The following is a 19,739-nucleotide window of genomic DNA, read 5'->3' on the forward strand; positions in this document are numbered from 1 at the left end:
CTAACTTAACGTAACGTTGGTTTGTTTTATTGCTAAGAAAAGCAAACTGAAATCAAATGATTCAATTACAGGTTTGTAAATGAATTAGATTTTTTGTAGAAATACAAAAATACTGTCACTTGACGGATAGAGGAAAATGCAGAAGACATCAGCATGCAAATCAAGGCAAAAACAGGAGCAGCTTGCCAAGTGTAACCTCATTCTGTTATAAATGAGATTGTTTTTAACTGTAATAAGTTCGTTATAATATTAAAAAATATATAAACTGTGTTAGATAAAATAAAATAAAGCAATGTTTTCTAGTTAGTTTACATATTAAATAAATTAGGAAATTACCCATGGCAAATTTAATGGAATAGAGTTTGGTATATTTACCCCACCACACACAATCAAGTTTGGTTTTTGGCCCTTCATAAGACAAAGTTTGGGCACCCCTGGTCTAGACTAATGTGTTTGCACATATTGTTTTTCCTGTTCAAACAACTGTTGGGCAGTGGCTCTTTTGCATAAAGGTAGCCCTAATTAACAAATTGCTTGCATTTCACATGACAACACCCGTAAAAGTGACATTCATACGTCTGTGACTGAACCAGTGTGATGTTGCTTTTTGATGTAATGAGTTTATAGCATTGTTCTCTTATCTGCAGCTGTCATATTGTGGGTGTTTCTTCTCCTGAAAAAACCCATCCCCATCTCCCTCATTTCTCCAATCGAGTTCCATCACAAACCCCAACATACACACCTTGACCCTCTTCGCTCCGTCTCATCAGACTCTCCACGGGCCAAAAAACATCACATTTCATCTCCAGCGTTCCACCTGAAAAACAAACTGCGTAGGGCTTTTGATCAGCGGTCAGGGGCTTATTCTTGTCTTCCGTCCTCCTGCCATGAAGCAGCTTTTATGTGTTCATGACCCCACAGAGAGAGACAGAGAGACGGAGAGCGGCTGTCCTTCATCCTCACTCCTCTGAAGGCCACTGTCCACTTCACTGCTCACTAGCAGGGCCAAATTACTCTTGATGCATTTCTTTTGCACTAGTTTGAGTCCTGGTAGCTAAGTAGAATTCAAAATTGTGTTTTGTTTCATTGTAGAATTATATAAATAGAAGGTTTAAGATAGACGAATAGTTGATTTGACATATTTGTACATATGAACAAGGTCCAAATTAACACTGAATTAAAAATGGCTTGGAACTTTATTGGGACACCATGAGGTGTAAATTGAATTGTGATAATAATCTTTTTTTAATCAAAAGTTACTATCAATCAAAAGATTGGAGTAGATGGAGGTATCCATGGTTTGTATTTATTTCAAACTAGCATACTATAAAACAAATTATTAATTTCAATGTGAGTGTGTATGGGTGTTTCCCAGTACTGGGTTGCAGCTGGAAGGGCATCCGCTGCAAAAAAAAAAAACATATGCTGTGGCGACCTCTGAAATAGAGACTAAACCGAAGGAAAATAATTTAATGAAAAATTTGAATGCAGAATCTATTCTAATATACTTTCAAATATGATGTTTTAAATGGCTTAACAATGGTATGCTATTTTTACTGAATTAACACAATGTTGTTTTAAGAACTTTGTGTGTTAAACTAAATATTTGAATGGCTTTATTTTAACATTTTCATATTGGTTATTAAATAATAAATTCCAGAATGATTAAGTTTATTCCAGTCGATACTATACGCAAAACTTCAACATATATAAAAGTATAGGCATATAGAGATTAAAAAAACTAATTATGAAAGTTCAATGTGCAAATAATTACATTTTAGCAATGAATCAGTGAAGAAATAATCATTTGTTTTTATAATTAGATGTGCAATTTATGTTTGCATACTTTTTAAATTAGAATTTGGATTACAATCTCTAAAAATAAACCACAAATATCAATTAGCTTAGATTTTTTTACCTTACACTGTAAAACCCAACAATCAACTTTATCAAATGAAATGAGTATAGTTAACTCAAAAAGTTCACAGTACTCATTTAGATTAGTTTTGAACTCAAATGGTTTGTGGCAATTGGTTTCCTCAAACGGTTTGGGTTGCCTTAACTGATTGGATGTTACAGTAATCAGTTTGTTTGAGTTCTCTTCATTTGATGGGTTTTACTGTGTTCAAATTGCTTTGTTTACTCAAATGGATTAAGTTCACTGTACTCAATAGGATTAGCTTTTGAACTTAAATGGTTTGTTGCAACGGATTCTTTAAATGGTTTGAGTTACCTTAACTTTTTTGATTTTACAGTGTATAGAAATTGTACTATATATCATTTATAATGATCTAATGTTACATTATTAAAAATATGTCATTTATATACACTGAAAAAATGATTTCTGCAAAATTGTTGCAAACAATTAGTATGGGTTGAATTAAAACCAATTAAATTTAGTAATGTTCAACTTTGTTTAAATGCACGTGTTTATAACCACTTAACATAAAAAGAAATTGTTAATCTAAGGAATCCTTTTTGAAGCATTTTTCAGTGTAAAGACAGAGAATGAATATTAATATTTTTGCAGAAACTGTAAGCGAACATACTTTAATCAACTAAGTTCAAAAGAACATTATTTGAAACATTTGAATTAAAATCTTTTGTAACTTTATACAGCTGTGGACAAAATGAAGATTAAATGGAGTTATTTTCTGTTTTCTGGCTTTGTTCTTAATATAGCTGTGTTATTTGATTAAATACTGATAACATGTTTTTTTTTTTTACAACAAATGTCTTTACTGTCACTTTTGAGTTTTTATTACAGTTAAAGCACCTTAAATGAAACTATTAATTAACACATATACAGATCTCAAACTTCTCAAACACTAATATATATGTATTATATAACTTTTGTTAAGAAAAATAATGCACCACAACGCATTGCATTTTGTCACTAATATGCTTTTTTAAAATGCTTTTAAAAAACAAAATGGTAAATCTTCAGTAAATATTATTTGGCAGTAATTTGACCCCCATTGTCCTATGTTCCAGAGTGTTAATGTTGGACCTTGTGCTGTATATATAAGCATGTGTAGTTGTAGCTGATGTAGTGGTTTAGTGACTCTCTCTTAAGTAGGCTGGACTCTCTGGCAGTCTCTTTCTGGCCCAGTGGTTGGATCATGCTGAGACGGCCTCATTCCTCGAAGCACTCTTCCAGACGGCTCATCACAGTATAAGCACAAATATTCACACAGACACATTTTAACATGCACGGTACACTGAGCGAGAAGGGTTCAAGCCAAAAATGGACAGGCAAGGAAAATGCAAAAAAAAAAAAAAAATTGCCGCATTACACATTCATGTCACTGATGGTTTTGGTTTCATAGTTAAAACCCTTTAGTTTGTAGCAGAATTTATTTAACTTTTTTACTGCATAAAAAAGAGATAAAGATAAAAAAGTAATTTTTTTTTCTTAATAATAAATTACTGCTACTATTTAAAAAAAAACGTTATTTTGCTTTGAGTATAAAAAATAGTTATATTTAGACAGATTTATATCACATAAAACACTTTAATTAAGTTTATTTTTCTTCCCTGATTAGAAAATAGAGGTGTTGTTATAAACATGAATTAGAAAATTCATAGAAATGTACCTAAAATGAAATGTGACCCTGGACCACAAAACCAATTTTATTTTGTGTGGGTTTATTGTTTTGTAATTACCAAAAATACATTGTATCGATGAAAATTATAGATATTTTTGCCAAACATTAAAAAAAAGTAATGAGTAAAGTTCATATTCCATGAAAATATTTAGTAAATATCCTACTTTACATATAGCAAAACTCGTTTTTACGAGTTCCGCTGAACTGTCTTTCCATTATAAAATTGCTACAGTACCAGGTCTGATTTCTTTAAAAATCAGTGATTTACAATGTCTGATAGATATACAATATAAATTGCGTGTCAAACCAGACAAGAAGCACTTTAGTGAATTTAGTTTTCCCTCACTATATTTTTAAAATATGACATTTTATTTTAACCCAGTATTTTCAATGGAGTTTTTTGCACTTGCCTGTTGATCCTGATGCCGTTAGCGGTTACACGGTCTTTCGTATCGTTTTACGCTTGACTAACTAAATAAATGCTCAAGTATATTTAACTGAATAATTACATCACAACATTGATGCTGTAAAAGAAACCTTATAAAATTGAAAAGGTAATACTTTACAATAAGGTTCATTAGTTAATGCATTTACTAAAATGAACTAATCATGAACAACACTTGTACAGTATTTATTAATCATAATTGAACATTTACTAATGCATTATTAACATCCAAGTCCATGCTTGTTAACATTAGTTAATGCACTGTGAGTTAACATGAACTAATAATGAACTACTGTATATTCATTAACTAACGTTAACTAACATGAAAAATACAGTAGTAAATGTATTGTTCATTGTTTGTTCATGTTGGTAAATGCATTAATTAACATTAACTAATTGTAATATGTGACCATTGAAAATAGTCACATTGAGCTTTCAACAGAAGTTTATTGTTGGCTGAAAAACACTAGCTGTGCATATGACTGGTTTTGTGGTCCAGGGTCCATATATATATATATTCATGTCATTAAATTCTATATGAATTAAATTCATGTCATATAATTCTATATTATTAGCTAAGAATACAGTAAAACAATATGAATCTTGGCAGTTTTTAACAAAATGACATAATTATATATATATATTTATTTATAATATTATTTTTAAATTAGAAGTTAATGATGTTTGTTTTATTTAATTCTCAAACAAGGCTAAAATTCTGATTAAGATGATTTTTTGCAGATTTTGTTAATGTCATCATTGTACTTAAAGTCATTTTGGCACGTACATCCTAACCATTCCTCCATCTTTCAGCATGATGAAACTTTCTCTTTGGTGTGTCCGAGTGTCTGTCTTTAATTCTCCCTGACTGCTTCCTCTTTTCCTTGTGATATTTCTTGACACCTGCCTAACAGGAGTGAACTGTGAATCAGAACTATAGACTGACTTTGTGCTTGTGTCTCTGTGTCTGAAACACACACACACACACACACACACACACACATTGCATATGCCATGGTGTTAGTTTGTCCCTGTTTCCTCTGTTTCTCTGATCGTTATGCTCCTTCAGTGGTGCCTCAAAATGATTGGATATGACAAGTCATCAAAACAACTTCCACCTCATTTTGAATTACAAAACCTATACTTTCAAACCCTATAACCTTACAAAACCTAAATACTTTCATAGCGCACCACTTGCCAATCCAGAGCATACGTGCAGGCGGTTCAGAGAACCCGAGGGGTTTTGCTGTGCAGAAAGCCATTTCACTTGCTAAGCTTTGTGTCTTAATCATTCCTGAAAAAAGCAAATGATGAAACGTTTTTCACTTCAGATGTCTGCTGTGTCATTGATATATTGTTGCTGTCTGGAGTCCTGCGGCCACAGTATGAGATCTGCATTCAGATAGATGACTGTTTTCCAGTCTACAAAGAAAAAAAAATAGACATATCTTTAATTCTCAACAAAAAAAATGCATTTATATGATGTTCACAGTGGCTACTGAACATTTGACAGTCAGACCTCAGCATAATTAATAAAGGCCGCCGAACGCCAAACAGCGTGTCAGTCATTACTCTGAAAATGTTTGTATGTTTTTCAGAAAACACCAACAACAAAAAATCATGTTACTCTGCTGTTAAAGCCTGAAACAACTTTTATTTTGTCGATTTTGTTTTATAGATAAGTACTCTGTGTTGAGGGGTTAAAGCGGGCGTGGGAGAGAAATGCAAAATGCCATTTTTATCATCTCACACTTCCAGGTATCTGGCTCCTTGGACATAAAAGAAAAGAAAAAAAAAGAAAAAAAAAGAAAAACAACAACGTCTGTGTGTGCTGACTGTTTGTTTGTTGTCTTTTTCTACTCATTCCCCCACCTCTCTTGAAAACAATCTCTTCCCCATCCTGTCATATGCCTGCCTCATGTGTTGGGTCATCCTTTTGTATTTCCACAAACTCGCTCACAACACACACAGACACAAGCAGACGGACCGTCTGTGAGGCAAGACGAGCCATGTCATGAGCCGCAGACTGACATCATGCTCACACTCAGGCCGTCCTCCAATCACCTGTCACCTGCATGCTGCGCCACACCCCTCGACTCCAAGCTGAGACACACGTTCCCTATCCCGCAGCGAACTGTCTTCTGCCAGCACTGAGCTACACTCTTTCCACACTTCTCCAAGCCTCGAGCCCACGTAGGTTATGAAATCGGCCCCCGGCGGCGAATGCGCTACGATATGTTTTTGTACGAGCTTACGCAATCAAGCATTTACTGCTGAAAGAGAATCCACCCGGGGAGTTACGAGGAAGGTCGTTACCATTCATTTCCAAAAACCTTGAGATTTACGCTGAAATCTTTGCTTGGAAATGCAATAATGTGGGCGCTTTTTGATACCAGTCTTTTTTTTCTAGCCCACTGAGATCTATCTCTTAGTGCCAGGCCGCATGGAGACTAGACAAATTTGGCTGAGAGAATGCAGAAAGGGGATTCTGCAAACCTGACAGGCAGTTAATTTGAGCTGCAGCTTTGGAAGGGAGCAGCCCATACTCAAGACGTTTGCCCTGCAAGCTGGCGTTCGCAAAACTTCAATATTTATATTGGTGCTGCACAGCCAGACTAAAGTGCCTAATTTACTGTTTGTTCCCTGTGCAGCCATTTAACTGTAGAATGTTGCTTAGAGTAGGTATTAATCAGGAGGCCTGGAACTAGAAAAGTCTTAATTAGTAAAATAATAAACTAATTTTAGCAGGTAGAAGGTTGTTTAAATCAGTGGTTTTCAATCTAAGGGCCTGGACGAGAATGTTTTGATGGATAAATATAAAACTAATTGTAACGCGACCATCATTCTCATTTCTCTCCATTAAAACTGATAAAATATTGTGCCGAATCATAACATAAAATGTGTAAATGAAATATATTATTAATAATCAGCTACCCACTAGAGGGCCTCAGCAGACTTCTAATGGAGCATACAACACCATAGGTAAAATGTTAGATATTTTACTTTGCGTGTGTGTGTATATATACACAGTACCTAAAATATGTGTTGTATTCTGCAACAAATTAAATAATAGTAAATAATTTTCACATTTTAAATAATATTTTCATAATATAATATAATTTGTCCTGTAAACTAGCTTCATATAATAAAAAGAAAATGGTATCTTTATTTCAAAGGAGGTACAAAATTATTGTTTCAAATAGAGGCCCTTTAAATGTTCACTGTATTTAAATGCAGTTTATTTTTGTCTGACTGAAATTGTACTAGTCAGGCTTTAGTGAAGTCAGAATAAGAGACCTAAATTATGTGCCTGTACAGTAGATCTTCAAGTTGTAGGTCTGCATTTTTGCATTTTGCACAAACATCAAAAGACAAAGTTGACGTGCATGCACTGTGAAAAAAAAAAGTTTGTATTTTTTTTTAATTCTGTAAAATAACAGACATTAAATTACATAAATTTCCTTACATTTAAATTTCCGGTAAATTTCCTTCATTTAACGTCTGTTATTTTACAGTAAATTTCTGTAATTATAGGCCTTTTTTATGTTTTTTTTTTCAGCACCCCAGCTGCTGGAAAAATATAAAATAAATAACAGATTTTTTTACAGTGTATGTTTTTAATCTTTCAGGTACTTGATAACACAGAGATGTTGTAGCTCCTTTATAACTTGCATGAACAATTGAAAACTTGCAAGACTGAGAACCACTGGTTTAAAGATTTGAAAGTAGCGCTTTATCCATATACATGAATCACACCTTGTCTCATAAAAAATAATAATAATAATAATAAAAATTTATTATTCAAAGCACATCAGCGCATTTTGGAAAACACAAGATCCCTGGTTAGCTCAACAACACAAATCAAAGAACAGCCTTCCCACAATCCCGTTTCCTTCACTCCTATGTCCTTTTTAACACCACCTTCCACCAATGTGGTGGTAGGACGGGTACCTATGAACTGCTCCTTGATCTCCTGTCCCCACCAACCCAACCAGGTTCCCCATTGCCCCTTTTTACTCAGGGCCACGCTGCCTGCCACTGGTGGCTGGAATCAACAAAGTGCTTTAAGCTGGTCCAAAACAGAGGCTTTTTTATCACGGCAACAATGTCAGCCCACCTCACCTCGTGAGTTTGTTTATTTTTGTGTTTGTTTGTTTGTTTGTTTGTTTTGAACAATCTATCTTTTTTAGTTTTACACTTATACACTTTCTGACAAAATGTGCAAAATATTTACCTGTAGGAAACCAAAGATGTCCACTTAAGGCAGGGGTGTTCATACCAGTCCTGGAGGGGCACTGTTCAACCTCAACGCACCTTACTGAAAGTTTTGAGTTTGCCTAGTAAGAACTTGATTAGCCATGTTCGGGTGTGCTTAAATAGGGTAGGAGCTAAAATATGAAGCACAGTGACACTCCTGGAGCAGGATTCAACACCCCTGCTTTAAGGGTACTGTCCCAGTAATAAGCTGTTTTACCACTAAAGTCACTTTTCTTGCATATTTTGTTCTGAGGGTGTAGTAGTGCAGGTGCTCTCAACTCTGGCCCCTGAGGTCCACTTTCATGTAGAGTCTAGTGCTGCTCCTGGAAAACAGGTTTCTTGCAGGCTTTAGATCCAATTAGAGCCTGTTTGTAGTAGATGATTGTAGTAAGAGTGTCAATGTTTGTTGTTTGTAGATGTTTGTAGTAAGTGTGAAGACCTTGGTCAGCTTTTTCAGGTGTCTTTAGTAAGAGCTAAACTCTGCAGGACAGTGGACCTCAAGGACCAGAATAGAGTACTCCTAGTCTACTAGATTAAATTGTGCAGGAATGTCCAATCTTGCTCATGGAGGGCAGATGCCCTGCAGAATTTAGAATCAACCAGCATCTGCAAGTCTCATGTGAGTCTAAAGATCTTGGTTTCTGCAGGACAAAGGTCCTCCAAGAACAAGTTTGGACATCCCTGAACTACAGTTTTGTCAGAACCGTGGTTTCAGATGGATTGAAAGTGGACAGGCTTTGTAGACTGTATTTCCAAAACTCCATGTGTCACACTACATCGATGTTGTTATTAGTCCAAGAACAGTACTAGTTAAGACTGATGTATTTTCATTGCCATAGCTCAGTATGTTTCCCTTTTTGTACCTCTCCCCTCTTTTTCTGTCTTGCTAACTACGCAAATGCTAAAACCTCATCGGACCTGCTAAATCTCCATCAATTCCCACCCTCAACAATTATTTTTCTTTACCTCGAACTGCATCCAAACTTTCCTCCCATGTTATTTGTTCAACAACTCCCTCCATTCCTTTACCTGCATTTCCTCCCACACCACACACACATCCATTTCCCTGTTAACCACCTCACGCTGTCCCGCTTCACTAACCCATCCTGCTCTGTATCTGCTCTTACGATTACACACCCCTGCTCTTCACTTTACACCTCTTTTCTCCTCTGATCCTGTAACAACCTCCGCTCCTCCTCCTGTTCTTCTCTCCTTCCTTATTTCCCCCACTCCACTTTCCTCCTCCTGTTCTCCCTTCCTTTAGGACGATAAGGAGATCGACCTGGAGCACCTTCATCACCGGGTTAACAGCTTGTGCACGGAGGACGAGAGCCCCCACAAACAGTTCTCCACCTCCTCCATCGACCTGACGCCCCTGGACATGGATTCCCTCCCGGCTGCCCGTCAGGCCCTCGAGCAGATCAGCGACTTCCGCAACACACACATCACCACCACCACCTTCATACCCGAGCAGATCCAGACTCTCAGCCGGAGCCTGTCAGCCAAAGCGGCAGCTGGCTTCGCCTTCGGGGCCGTGCAGGACCACCGGACTGGGGGGCCCTTTCGGCAGAGAGCCCCCAACGGCGGCTTCTTTCGCAGCCCTGTCAAGACAATGTCTAGCATCCCGTATCAGCCCACCCCGGCCCCCAACTTTAGCTATGGCAACGACCCGGACAGGGGCACTTCCATATAGATTGCAGAGATTCCTGGGTCTGCAAGTCGGAAACAAAAAAGAGATCTATGTAAATACAAATGTTCCTTTTCGATTGTCGTTTTCTCATGGCTTTCGCTCTTCGCGATGGAGCTTGTTTGCCCAGAACGAACTCGCCAACAGGACGAGGATGGAATAAATTGGTCGTTATTGTCATTGTGGTTTGTCAGGAGATTTTCTCTGTGAACTAAAAAAAAATTGCCTTTTGTTTGCCACATTCGATTTTGTGTGAGAAAGAAAAAATAAGACTGAAATATTGCAACGATGATATATGTTTAACATTTGGTTTGAATTTAGTTTTCTTTCTTTTTATGGAAAAAACAAAAAGACTCTTTCCAGTGTTTCCCAGAACTGCAATAACTCTGTTTGGAAGAATCTTGTCAACTCATCGACTGAATTTCGCTTCTGCTCAGTGCTCCCTCTAGTTGAGACTTTGAACATGGCACTGCTAAAACTGAGAGAAACAACCTGCTTTTCTCGAAAGCCTCGCAAGCGAGAGACTGTGTTCCCAAGGAGCTCTCTGCCATCTCACTAAAAGTGAGATCTACAGTACCTTGAGTCTTTATACGAACACTCCGTGGAACAGATCTGACTGAACTTTAAAGTCAAAATTTAAAAAGTTATTATACTATAGGGAGGGATGAAACAAATGCTACTAAATGTCTCTTACTGACTTTAAGTATAACAAATCTTTAATGCGTGGAATGTGTCTGGTCAGAGAGTTTTAACAAGAAAAAATGTTCAGAGCTGTATGTAGTTTTAGTTTTCTCTCTCCCTTTTTTTAAATGATTAGTTTTGAAATTGCTTCAGTGCCATCATCTTACGTTAATTTGCACCATTAAACCATCAAGAGTTTGTATTCACTTCTGTAGCCATACTCTGGATTCAACGAAAACATTCTGTAGAATAGCTTCATTGTATATGCCACAATCTCGCAGTTGTGCGTCATAGATTTTGGAAATCAAAGAGTGTGAGAGTTTTTAAACAAATTCTTAACACGAGCCTTAGGAGATGGGGCTTTTTTTTTACTTTTCAAGGGTCAGTCCTCAACCTATTACTACGCCATCTGAAAACGCTGACATGGTGGCGACTTTTGAGGGGTTATTTGAAATATCTTTCTATTTCATTTCATAAATGTTAAGGGGTAATATTTATCTAACTTTTTTTTAAGTGCTAATTGTTTAAATGAGGCCATCAAGGTTTGGTAAGAGTCAATTAAAAGAAAAAAAATACACATTTTGAGGACAAAAACAACCAATCCTTTTCACTAACATAAACTGTATTAATATTTACTAATGTTAGTCGTTTAGAATGAGCTTTCAGTTTGTTATCCTCTGACTAATTCGCAAATGTTGTGTGTAGAAAACAGCAACAGTGTTTTGACGCAAGCATTCTAGATGTACTTTTCTTAAGATATGATTACTGGAAGACTATAGGAGCAATTTTATTTAGTATCAGTTTAAAGATTTTTATTTAGAGTAAACAAAGAGACATTAAAGTGTATATTTTACATGCAGATAATTTTTATGTTGGATTTAAAGAAGATATAGAGTATAATATCTGAGTCTGTTAAGCTCAGTTTAGCCACTATCACATTACAAGAAGTTCTCCATGGTTTCTCTGACGGTAAGGCATTCTCATTCGACTTCATTTCGTTTTCGATTTGTCAAAAAGGAGGCAAGGTTTGTTTTTTTTCCGTAAAAGAAGCATGCAAAACCTGCTATGCCTGTAACATTTTTAATTTCATACATAGAATTGTACAGGATTACATCATTTTCGACTGATTATAATGTACAGTATTTAATATAGGCCTATTTTGTTGTATGTGTTGCATATTATTCAAATGGAACAAACTGAGGCCTCTGTTACAAGTGGCAAAGCTTTCTGTGTATAATTTGTCTAATAAACATGTTTTCTACAGTGGTTTTTGTTGCGTTTATCTGTATCATCAGAAATGTTGAACAGACCCAATAACCTCAGGGTGAGCTCACCATCAATATGAACACAATGAAAGCTTTGGTCAAAGGTTAGTCACTGCTGGTGTTGGTTGGTCTTTGTGAACCGGATTCATGCACTACAGGTCAAAGTGAAAGGCACCACAGCATTTGAAGTCATGCTCTGATGCTTGGAGAGTTTGTCGCCACAAGTCTGACCCTGAACCAGACGTATAGGCCAAGTTCTTGTACGTGGGTTTATTATTGCTGTTGATTAAGAGTACACTCAAAAAAAAAAAAAAAAAATATATATATATATATATATATATATAAACAAATTTTTTTTTTGCTCGTTTAAACTACTTATTTAAAATTAGCTAAAAACAACACAATTCTTGAGATTTCATTGGGACAACTTGATTTTTTTATGTTCAATCCACATACATTTGGTAAAAGTGTTAATTCATTTGTGTTGGGACAACATGAATGAATTGTGTGGAACCCTGTATTTTTTACAATGTATAATGTTTAGACATGGGTATAGAACTTAAAATGAAAGTAAATTTAACTTTATTGAACTCATAAAGAGATTTCTTAAATACATAGTTCAAGTAAAAATGAAAATTGTCCATTAAGATGATGACTTTTTGTCTCAAAGTTAAATGGTGAGTTATATAATAAAAGTTAGCAGCTTCTGTGTGTAAAAAAATATGTATACATATATGGAAAAACAAAATTAAAACTCATGGCTTTTGATGATACTGTATATTCAGCTCCTGTGAAGCACAGATTAGTTTGTGAAGCCTTTTATTATACTTTCCATGTCAATAAAAATGAAACGTGCACCTATTCTGGATGCTGCAACCTATCTCAAAAACAAAATTATAATACGTAAGTAAGGAATTGTTTTTTTTACATATTCCCAAAGTGTGTTTGTTGAAGTTTCATATTAAAATGTTAGAATGTTGTAAATAATGTTCATTTCTAACACCTTATTAATCACTTAGCTTCTTAAGGCTTTATATATCATCATGAGCCACAGCTATTACGTTGTGCCTGTATGGATAGTTTTTAATATAACTCAAAATGCTGATATTGACTTTCATTTTAAAGCATGACTTTCGAGCTGACTTTCATCACCAAAGACCACGATTTTAACCTAAAATTTTCTACAGAAGAGAAAAGTTAATTATTTCTTAGTTGACCTGAGGATGAGTAAATTAATACACTTTGGGTGAACTATCCCTTTAAAAACTGCCATACAGATGTAGTGTAGCTTTTAGGTAGACAATGGCTGTCCAAAATTGTGCATTCCCCTGAGTATAGCACTGTAACAAATAATAAATAAATTATATTAAAAAAATAAGTCATGACTAGGCCCATGCGGAATCTACATGTACATTTTTTTGCCTATTTAGCCTGTTTATTTATTTACTTGTGTAAATGTGTGTACATTTATATGTATTCAGTTTTTTTTATTATTAATTTCAAAAATATTACTGACATATGAAAGTATTCAGTCAGCACAGTGGCACAGTGGGTAGCACAATCGCCTCTGCAAGAAGGTCGCTGGTTCGATCCCCAGCTGGGCCAGTTGGCATTTCTGTGTGGAGATTGCATGTGGGTTCACGTAGGGTGCTCCGGTTTCCCCCACAGTCCAAACACATGTGGTATATGTGAATTGAGTTAGCTAAATTGGCTGTAGTGCATGTGTGTGAATGGGACTGTATGGATGTTTCCCAGTGATGGGTTGCAGCTGGAAGTGCATCAGTTTTAGGTTAATTTAGCTTAAAACAAATGACCAAATTTTAATTTATGATTATTTTAAAAGATTTATTTATTTATTTTTTTTGTAAATTTTATTCAACAAACAAATGTAAAGCAAACACTATTTATTTTCACAGTGTACTTATATTGATTGTTTAATATGCATGTCCTATTGTCTTTTGGACTACTTTTTGAAGTCAGACATGCTTCTCTTGTCACATTCTGTTTTTACTTGCAGGGAAACATTTTTGATTCAGCCAAACAGTTAAAATCTACAGCATTATTTGCATTTCATGTTCCACGGGAGGCAATTTCCACATGAAAACAGTGATCATTCAGATTTGCTGTTTGTACTGCTATTTGTAAATAGCAACAATGTTTCTGAAATAAATTACCACTTGTTGTCGGTAGGTGCATTACATGTCCACTAGATGTCGCCTTTGTTGTCGTTTCAGTAGTTTTCGCTTCTGAACAGCTGTAAAGATGCTGCTCAAGTGCGCACCTGTTCCACTATTTGCAGAATCTGTGATTTTATTTTAGGTAGCGTGTATAAAGGAAAACTGTCAGTCACAATAAATGCTTGTAGATATACAGTCTATAATCCATTCATGTAATCTCATAAAGTGGGCATAATATAAATATTTTTTTTTTCTATGAGAAAGGACTTTTGTAACAAAGATGGCAAATGCATATATTACACATTTTCTATTAATGGAATGGCTTAGACATTAGTAATAATAATAATAATAATAATAATTATTATTATTATTATTATTATTATTATTATTATTAGACTTGCTTGAGGAACTCTAATATACTTTTATCAAGCACGCGATATCGTTGTTTCCCGGGAGACAGGAATGAAGAAAGCAGCACGCAGACTCGATTGCAATGGAAGCCCCCATCGAGACACATTTTGTGCCCTTTTTCCAAAGAGTTCTTCAGGCGTGTCGAATGGAACATTGAGTCTCTATTGTCCCGGGGACACTTTAATAATCGACGGCAGCAATCCTAACCTGTTGTTTGCTTTAGGAACTATTCCAAGACACACAAGCCGCCTGGATGAGGCTCCAGTTGGGGTGAAGATCAGGCGCCAGTCCGCAAGCCTATGCGCTCTATGAATTCATGAATAAGTGTAAAGAGACTAATGTGGAGATTTTAACGCCAGAAAACACGAATTAAGGTCTATAAATTCTTGTTTCGCTGACAGAAAAGGAAATACAGCGGTAAACCGGTGTCACTAAAGTTTGTCTAATACAATTTGTTGTCTGCACATCGTCCGGTGTTATACCAACTGCATGTTTTTCACTCTTTATGGTTTTATTTTAATAGCCTAACGAAGAAAGGCATTTTGGAAAGACATAATACAATGAATTTTATTAAAAGTAGTTTTTTTTTTTTAACTAACCTAGATTTTCGATGGCTTTATAGTTCATAAAATAATAATTTTAAGTAGACCTGTCTGTCAAAAGGACGTAGGCTATTTATTATATTTTTTATTTATTAACGACAACAATAACTATTATTATTATTATGATTATTATTACTATCATTATTATTATTATTATTATTATTATTATTATTATTATTATTATTATTATCAGACTGGCCTTTTGCACTTGTTCTTTCTCTAAAGGGAGAAAGGGACTGTCGCGCCTCCATATCAAGTTTCTGATCTTTGGGAAGCTCTATTGCTGAAAGGGCGTTCCTTAAATCGGATCAAAAGGTTTTGAACTTGTTCAAAAAGGAAACGAAACTTAATCTGGTATTAACACTCATTGTCTGGATGTGTTTAATTGTGCGCCAATAGAAGAACAAATTATTACAGTTTGAGTTTAAATGTGGTTGTTCATCTACAAATAAATAGGCTACGCAAAAATATAATTTATGACTTCATAATTTACGAAATACGCAAACAAAAGGAACTAAATTAATAATAAAAAAGGGAATATTTTCGTTTGTATTATATGATTTATTAGATATTATTTACTATTATTATTAGTTGTAGTAGTGGTAGTATTCAGATTTATTTATTGAATAATTGTTGTGTTTCTTTAAATCTTTACATTGTTCTGCTTTTAATTTACAGAAGTTATTTGCATTTCTCGTTCCACGAAGAACGGACATCTATGGAACATTTACATTTCCCAAATGGTTGAATTCTTTCGACTTTTAGAATAATCTTCAAACTATAATAGCATTGTTTTTAAAAGCTATCCTCTAAAAGATTGTTTGGGGTAACTAAAAGGTTCTTGTGTGCTATTTTTTGCAAACCAACTCTCTTCAAACTTTAATTTTAAGTGTGAAGACGGCTGAATACAGTTGCCTGTGTTTACGAGCATTTAATGAAGAAAAGTACCTTCAAAGCACGATGTTCTTAGATAAAGATTTTTGATAACCTCTTTTATTCCATTTTAGACCGCCGAGGTAAGTTTTGTTTTCCTGTCGCGTTTAATAGACTATCTAATTTCCAAAACATGGCGTGAGGAGGCCCGCCACATAACTTTATTCAGTCTCCAACTTTTTGAGTACGTCCTATGGGACGACCCATTGTGATAATAATTCTCTAGTTAAACAGGTTTGAAGCGCGACATTATGGAAAAAAGGCAGAGTTTGGGTATAATAACCTCTCTCGGGTTTACTGCGACTTCTCATTGGTCGCCTACACGCGCCTGCCCCGCGTGCTCTTATTGGTCAAAGCGCCACGCGACCAGCTTGAGAAGGGGGGCTCCCCGGCGCGTGCCGTTTTTAAAACCGACGAGTCGCACTGAGACATCAGTAAAGAAATCCCCTTCACCACAGGTGTAAGAAGAGAAATCTTCCCAGGCAAAATATCCGTCCCTGTATCCATAGCCACAAACTTTCCTCCCAAAAGCACAAACCAACAGAATGGATGGAATGAGCACGGATACAAGAGAGGTGGTTGAACTCGACGTCCAGCATTCGAGCTTGGGGCGGGGGGAGCAGAGCGAGTACCCACCAGCCTTGGCACTCATGGCCAGCAGTGACCCACGCGCCTGGCTGGCTCCCGTGCAGGCTGGCACCTGCGCGGCACACGCCGAATACCTGCTGCACTCGCCCGGCTCGAGCGCGGAAGGCGTGTCCTCTGCCTCCAACTTCAGGAAGAGCAGCAAGAGTCCTGTCAAAGTACGCGAGCTCTGCCGGCTTAAAGGAGCTGTGGGGGCAGATGAGGGCAGACAGCGGGCCCCATCCAGCAAATCCACCAACGTCGTGCAGAAACAGAGGCGAATGGCTGCCAATGCCCGGGAGAGGCGAAGAATGCACGGATTGAACCACGCGTTCGACGAGCTGCGCAGTGTCATCCCAGCCTTTGACAACGACAAGAAACTCTCCAAGTACGAAACCCTGCAGATGGCCCAGATCTACATCAACGCCCTGTCCGACTTACTACAGGGCCCCGGTGCTAAAGCCGACCCGCCAAACTGCGACCTGCTGCATGCCAACGTGTTAGAAACGGACCGATCTCCCAGAGGATCACCGGGCGTCTGTCGGAGAGGCACGGGCGTGGGTTACCCGTACCAGTACGAGGACGGAACATTCAACTCTTTCATGGAGCAAGACCTCCAGTCGCCCTCTGGAACGAGCAAGTCTGGTTCGGAGGCCAGTAAAGACTCGCCTCGGTCGAACCGGAGTGATGGAGAGTTCTCGCCTCACTCGCACTTCAGTGACTCAGACGAAACGCACTTGGAGCTGCAGAGTGAAGACGAGCTGTCGGAACTGAAACTGGCCAAGCGCCGCGCTTTTTAAGAAAACACACCGCCGGACTGTCCCTCAATCGTGTCAATCGCATATCTGGGCTTTGTAATGGGTTGCTTTATTTATCCATTTGTTTTATGATCTTTTGACAATGCTGTTGTTGTGTCTGACGCCAATAGATTTTAGTTGCCTTCTCGTGACATTGACCAGACCCCTACGCCATGAGAACTGCCGCGAGCAGCAGTGCCATGGGCTCGAATGTCATGCATAAAACTGTCTTCCGCAAACTGTTTTGAGACTATTCATTCACACATGATTGTCATGGACCTATTTCACAGATACGATTGATTTTGAACCCTGTAACAATTTGCGACTTCTAAAGTTTACTTGCACTTTAAAAAACGGGCCGTAGGCTTGAGAAATATTCTTTTTTTCATGGAACAAGAAATGATGTGTTTATGTAGAAGTAATGCCAATTTGATGAATATATTTAATATAGCCATTAGATTTTGTACATCCGTTCATTTTTAATATTTGATTTCAATGCAAAGAAGTTGTGTTCTGCTTCTGTAGCTGAAGTAAGCTATTTATTCGTTTGCCTTGTCAATTTTTGTGTTACATTGGAAATGAGCTGTTTTGTTACTCTTATGATTTGTTTTATTGTAGGAATAAAAGAAAAAACAAACATGATTCTGTCTCTGCAGTCTCTTGTTATTTTTGTGACTCGTTTTTGTTAGGCAATATGTTTATCACGATGATTTTAGTTTTGTCTTAGACATTAGATCCTATTTAGGCTATGTATTTATTATTATTATTAATTATTATTATTATTATTATTATTATTATCATCATCATTCAAAAACCACTTGTTGGTCATATGTAAATATTGCAACTAAAAAGTGACTATATCGATCTAACTAATCAATTGAAGATTAATTATTTATACTCATGGTAGTGTTCGAATAAATTTAAATTATTTATTGTACATAAAATTAAATGACTAATATTAAATGATTAAATCAAAACTTATTTTGATTAATGGAAAAAAAATAATTAAAATTAATTAAGTTTGGTAAGTTCAGCGGTTGTTTGTCGAGCCATATAGATTAATAAATTATGCTACAATTCATAATGACAGAAAATGTATTTTACTACACACACACACACACACACGTGTGTGTGTGTGTGTGTGTGTGTGTGTGTGTGTGTGTGTGTGTGTGTGTGTGTATATATATATATATATATATATATATATATATATATATATGTGTGTGTGTGTGTGTGTGTGTGTGTGTGTGTGTGTGTGTGTGTGTGTGTGTGTGTGTGTGTATGTGTGTGTGTGTTTGTGCTGTAAAATGAATTTTCTGTCATATATATAACAAATTAGTTAAGATAATTTATATATATATATGACAAATTAGTTTATTGGATTAACAACAGCGAGTTGACAAGCATTTTGAACTATACAGACTTATTTTCTTTACTCTTAAACATAAACAGATTTACAACTTTATAAACTTTTAAATGTAATTATGCACGTAATTATTTTCATCAGATGAATGCACACATAATAAGCTTATTTAGAGTTAAATAATTCAGCTCATGTATCAACACAAATATGGGCAAAAACGAACAAAATTAGATCCACTTTAATTATGCAACATTTTCAAGTATGCTACGATTAATATGCAAACTTTTTTAATACTCCCAAAATTTGCCAAAGCGTAAACGTCATATTTACATTAATAATAGCTTTTGTTTAGGTTTAACTTTACAACCAATCAGAATTCATTAGATAAACTATTTTACTTTAACTCGTACACTTCTAAAAAATGAAAGCAGAAAACTTGTGTTTTTAGTGCTGCCCGTCCTAACATGTTTTATTTCCAAACACCATAGTTTCAAACATGACAACCACTTCTCTAAAGACGTTCAGCTTAAACATTGAGGTTTTTTTCTTGTGGCTCATATGTACGTTGGTATGTTGCCAACTGCGCCCGTGCCAACTGTCAGCTTCTCTACCCCCGAGCCTTTGCAAACATCATGGATAATTTGGTTTGCGATTGAACGCTTCTAATAATCTTCTTATCCATGTCTAAACTCATGTTCATTGAGGGTTTTTAACTGTAGTTGAAGCGTTTATTAATTTTTACAAAATAGTTGGCCAACCCGTGGCAAGAGGTGTTGGGTGTCCTCCTGTAAGCACGCGCTGTCAGCTGGTGAGCGCAATGACTGGAGTCCCATAGGACCAGACTCAAGAGACTATACACTCGCTCAGTGAGTCGGGCACACACGCGCGC

At 36.3% G+C, this 19,739-nt stretch overlaps 2 protein-coding genes and 1 long non-coding RNA gene across 17 annotated transcripts in view; 2 read left to right on the plus strand and 1 right to left on the minus strand.

The window, feature by feature from the left end:
• Window positions 1-11,944, plus strand: part of grid2 (glutamate receptor, ionotropic, delta 2) — a 704,272-nt gene extending 692,328 nt beyond the window's left edge. For 5 of the 15 annotated variants that reach the window (XM_087263201.1, XM_087263202.1, XM_087263211.1 and 2 more), the window contains one exon: window positions 9,575-11,944. In XM_087263201.1, the coding sequence (XP_087119327.1) occupies window positions 9,575-10,003 (429 nt within the window). In that variant the 3' untranslated portion in view covers window positions 10,004-11,944. 15 annotated transcript variants of the gene reach the window in all.
• LOC141375650 (uncharacterized) overlaps window positions 4,197-19,739 on the minus strand; it is a 54,358-nt gene continuing 38,815 nt past the window's right edge. Inside the window, exon 3 of the long non-coding RNA XR_015498071.1 lies at window positions 4,197-5,475. This is a non-coding gene — a long non-coding RNA (uncharacterized LOC141375650). The remainder of the gene's footprint in view (window positions 5,476-19,739) is intronic.
• atoh1a (atonal bHLH transcription factor 1a) lies at window positions 16,492-18,129 on the plus strand. The gene has a single exon (NM_131091.2). It carries the CDS (start codon window positions 16,612-16,614, stop codon window positions 17,488-17,490), a length of 879 nt encoding a protein of 292 aa, NP_571166.2. The 5' UTR covers window positions 16,492-16,611; the 3' UTR covers window positions 17,491-18,129.

Source organism: Danio rerio, chromosome 8 (genome assembly GCF_052040795.2).
Source record: "Danio rerio strain M-AB ecotype USA chromosome 8, GRCz13ab, whole genome shotgun sequence".
In the NCBI taxonomy this organism is placed as follows: domain Eukaryota; kingdom Metazoa; phylum Chordata; class Actinopteri; order Cypriniformes; family Danionidae; genus Danio; species Danio rerio.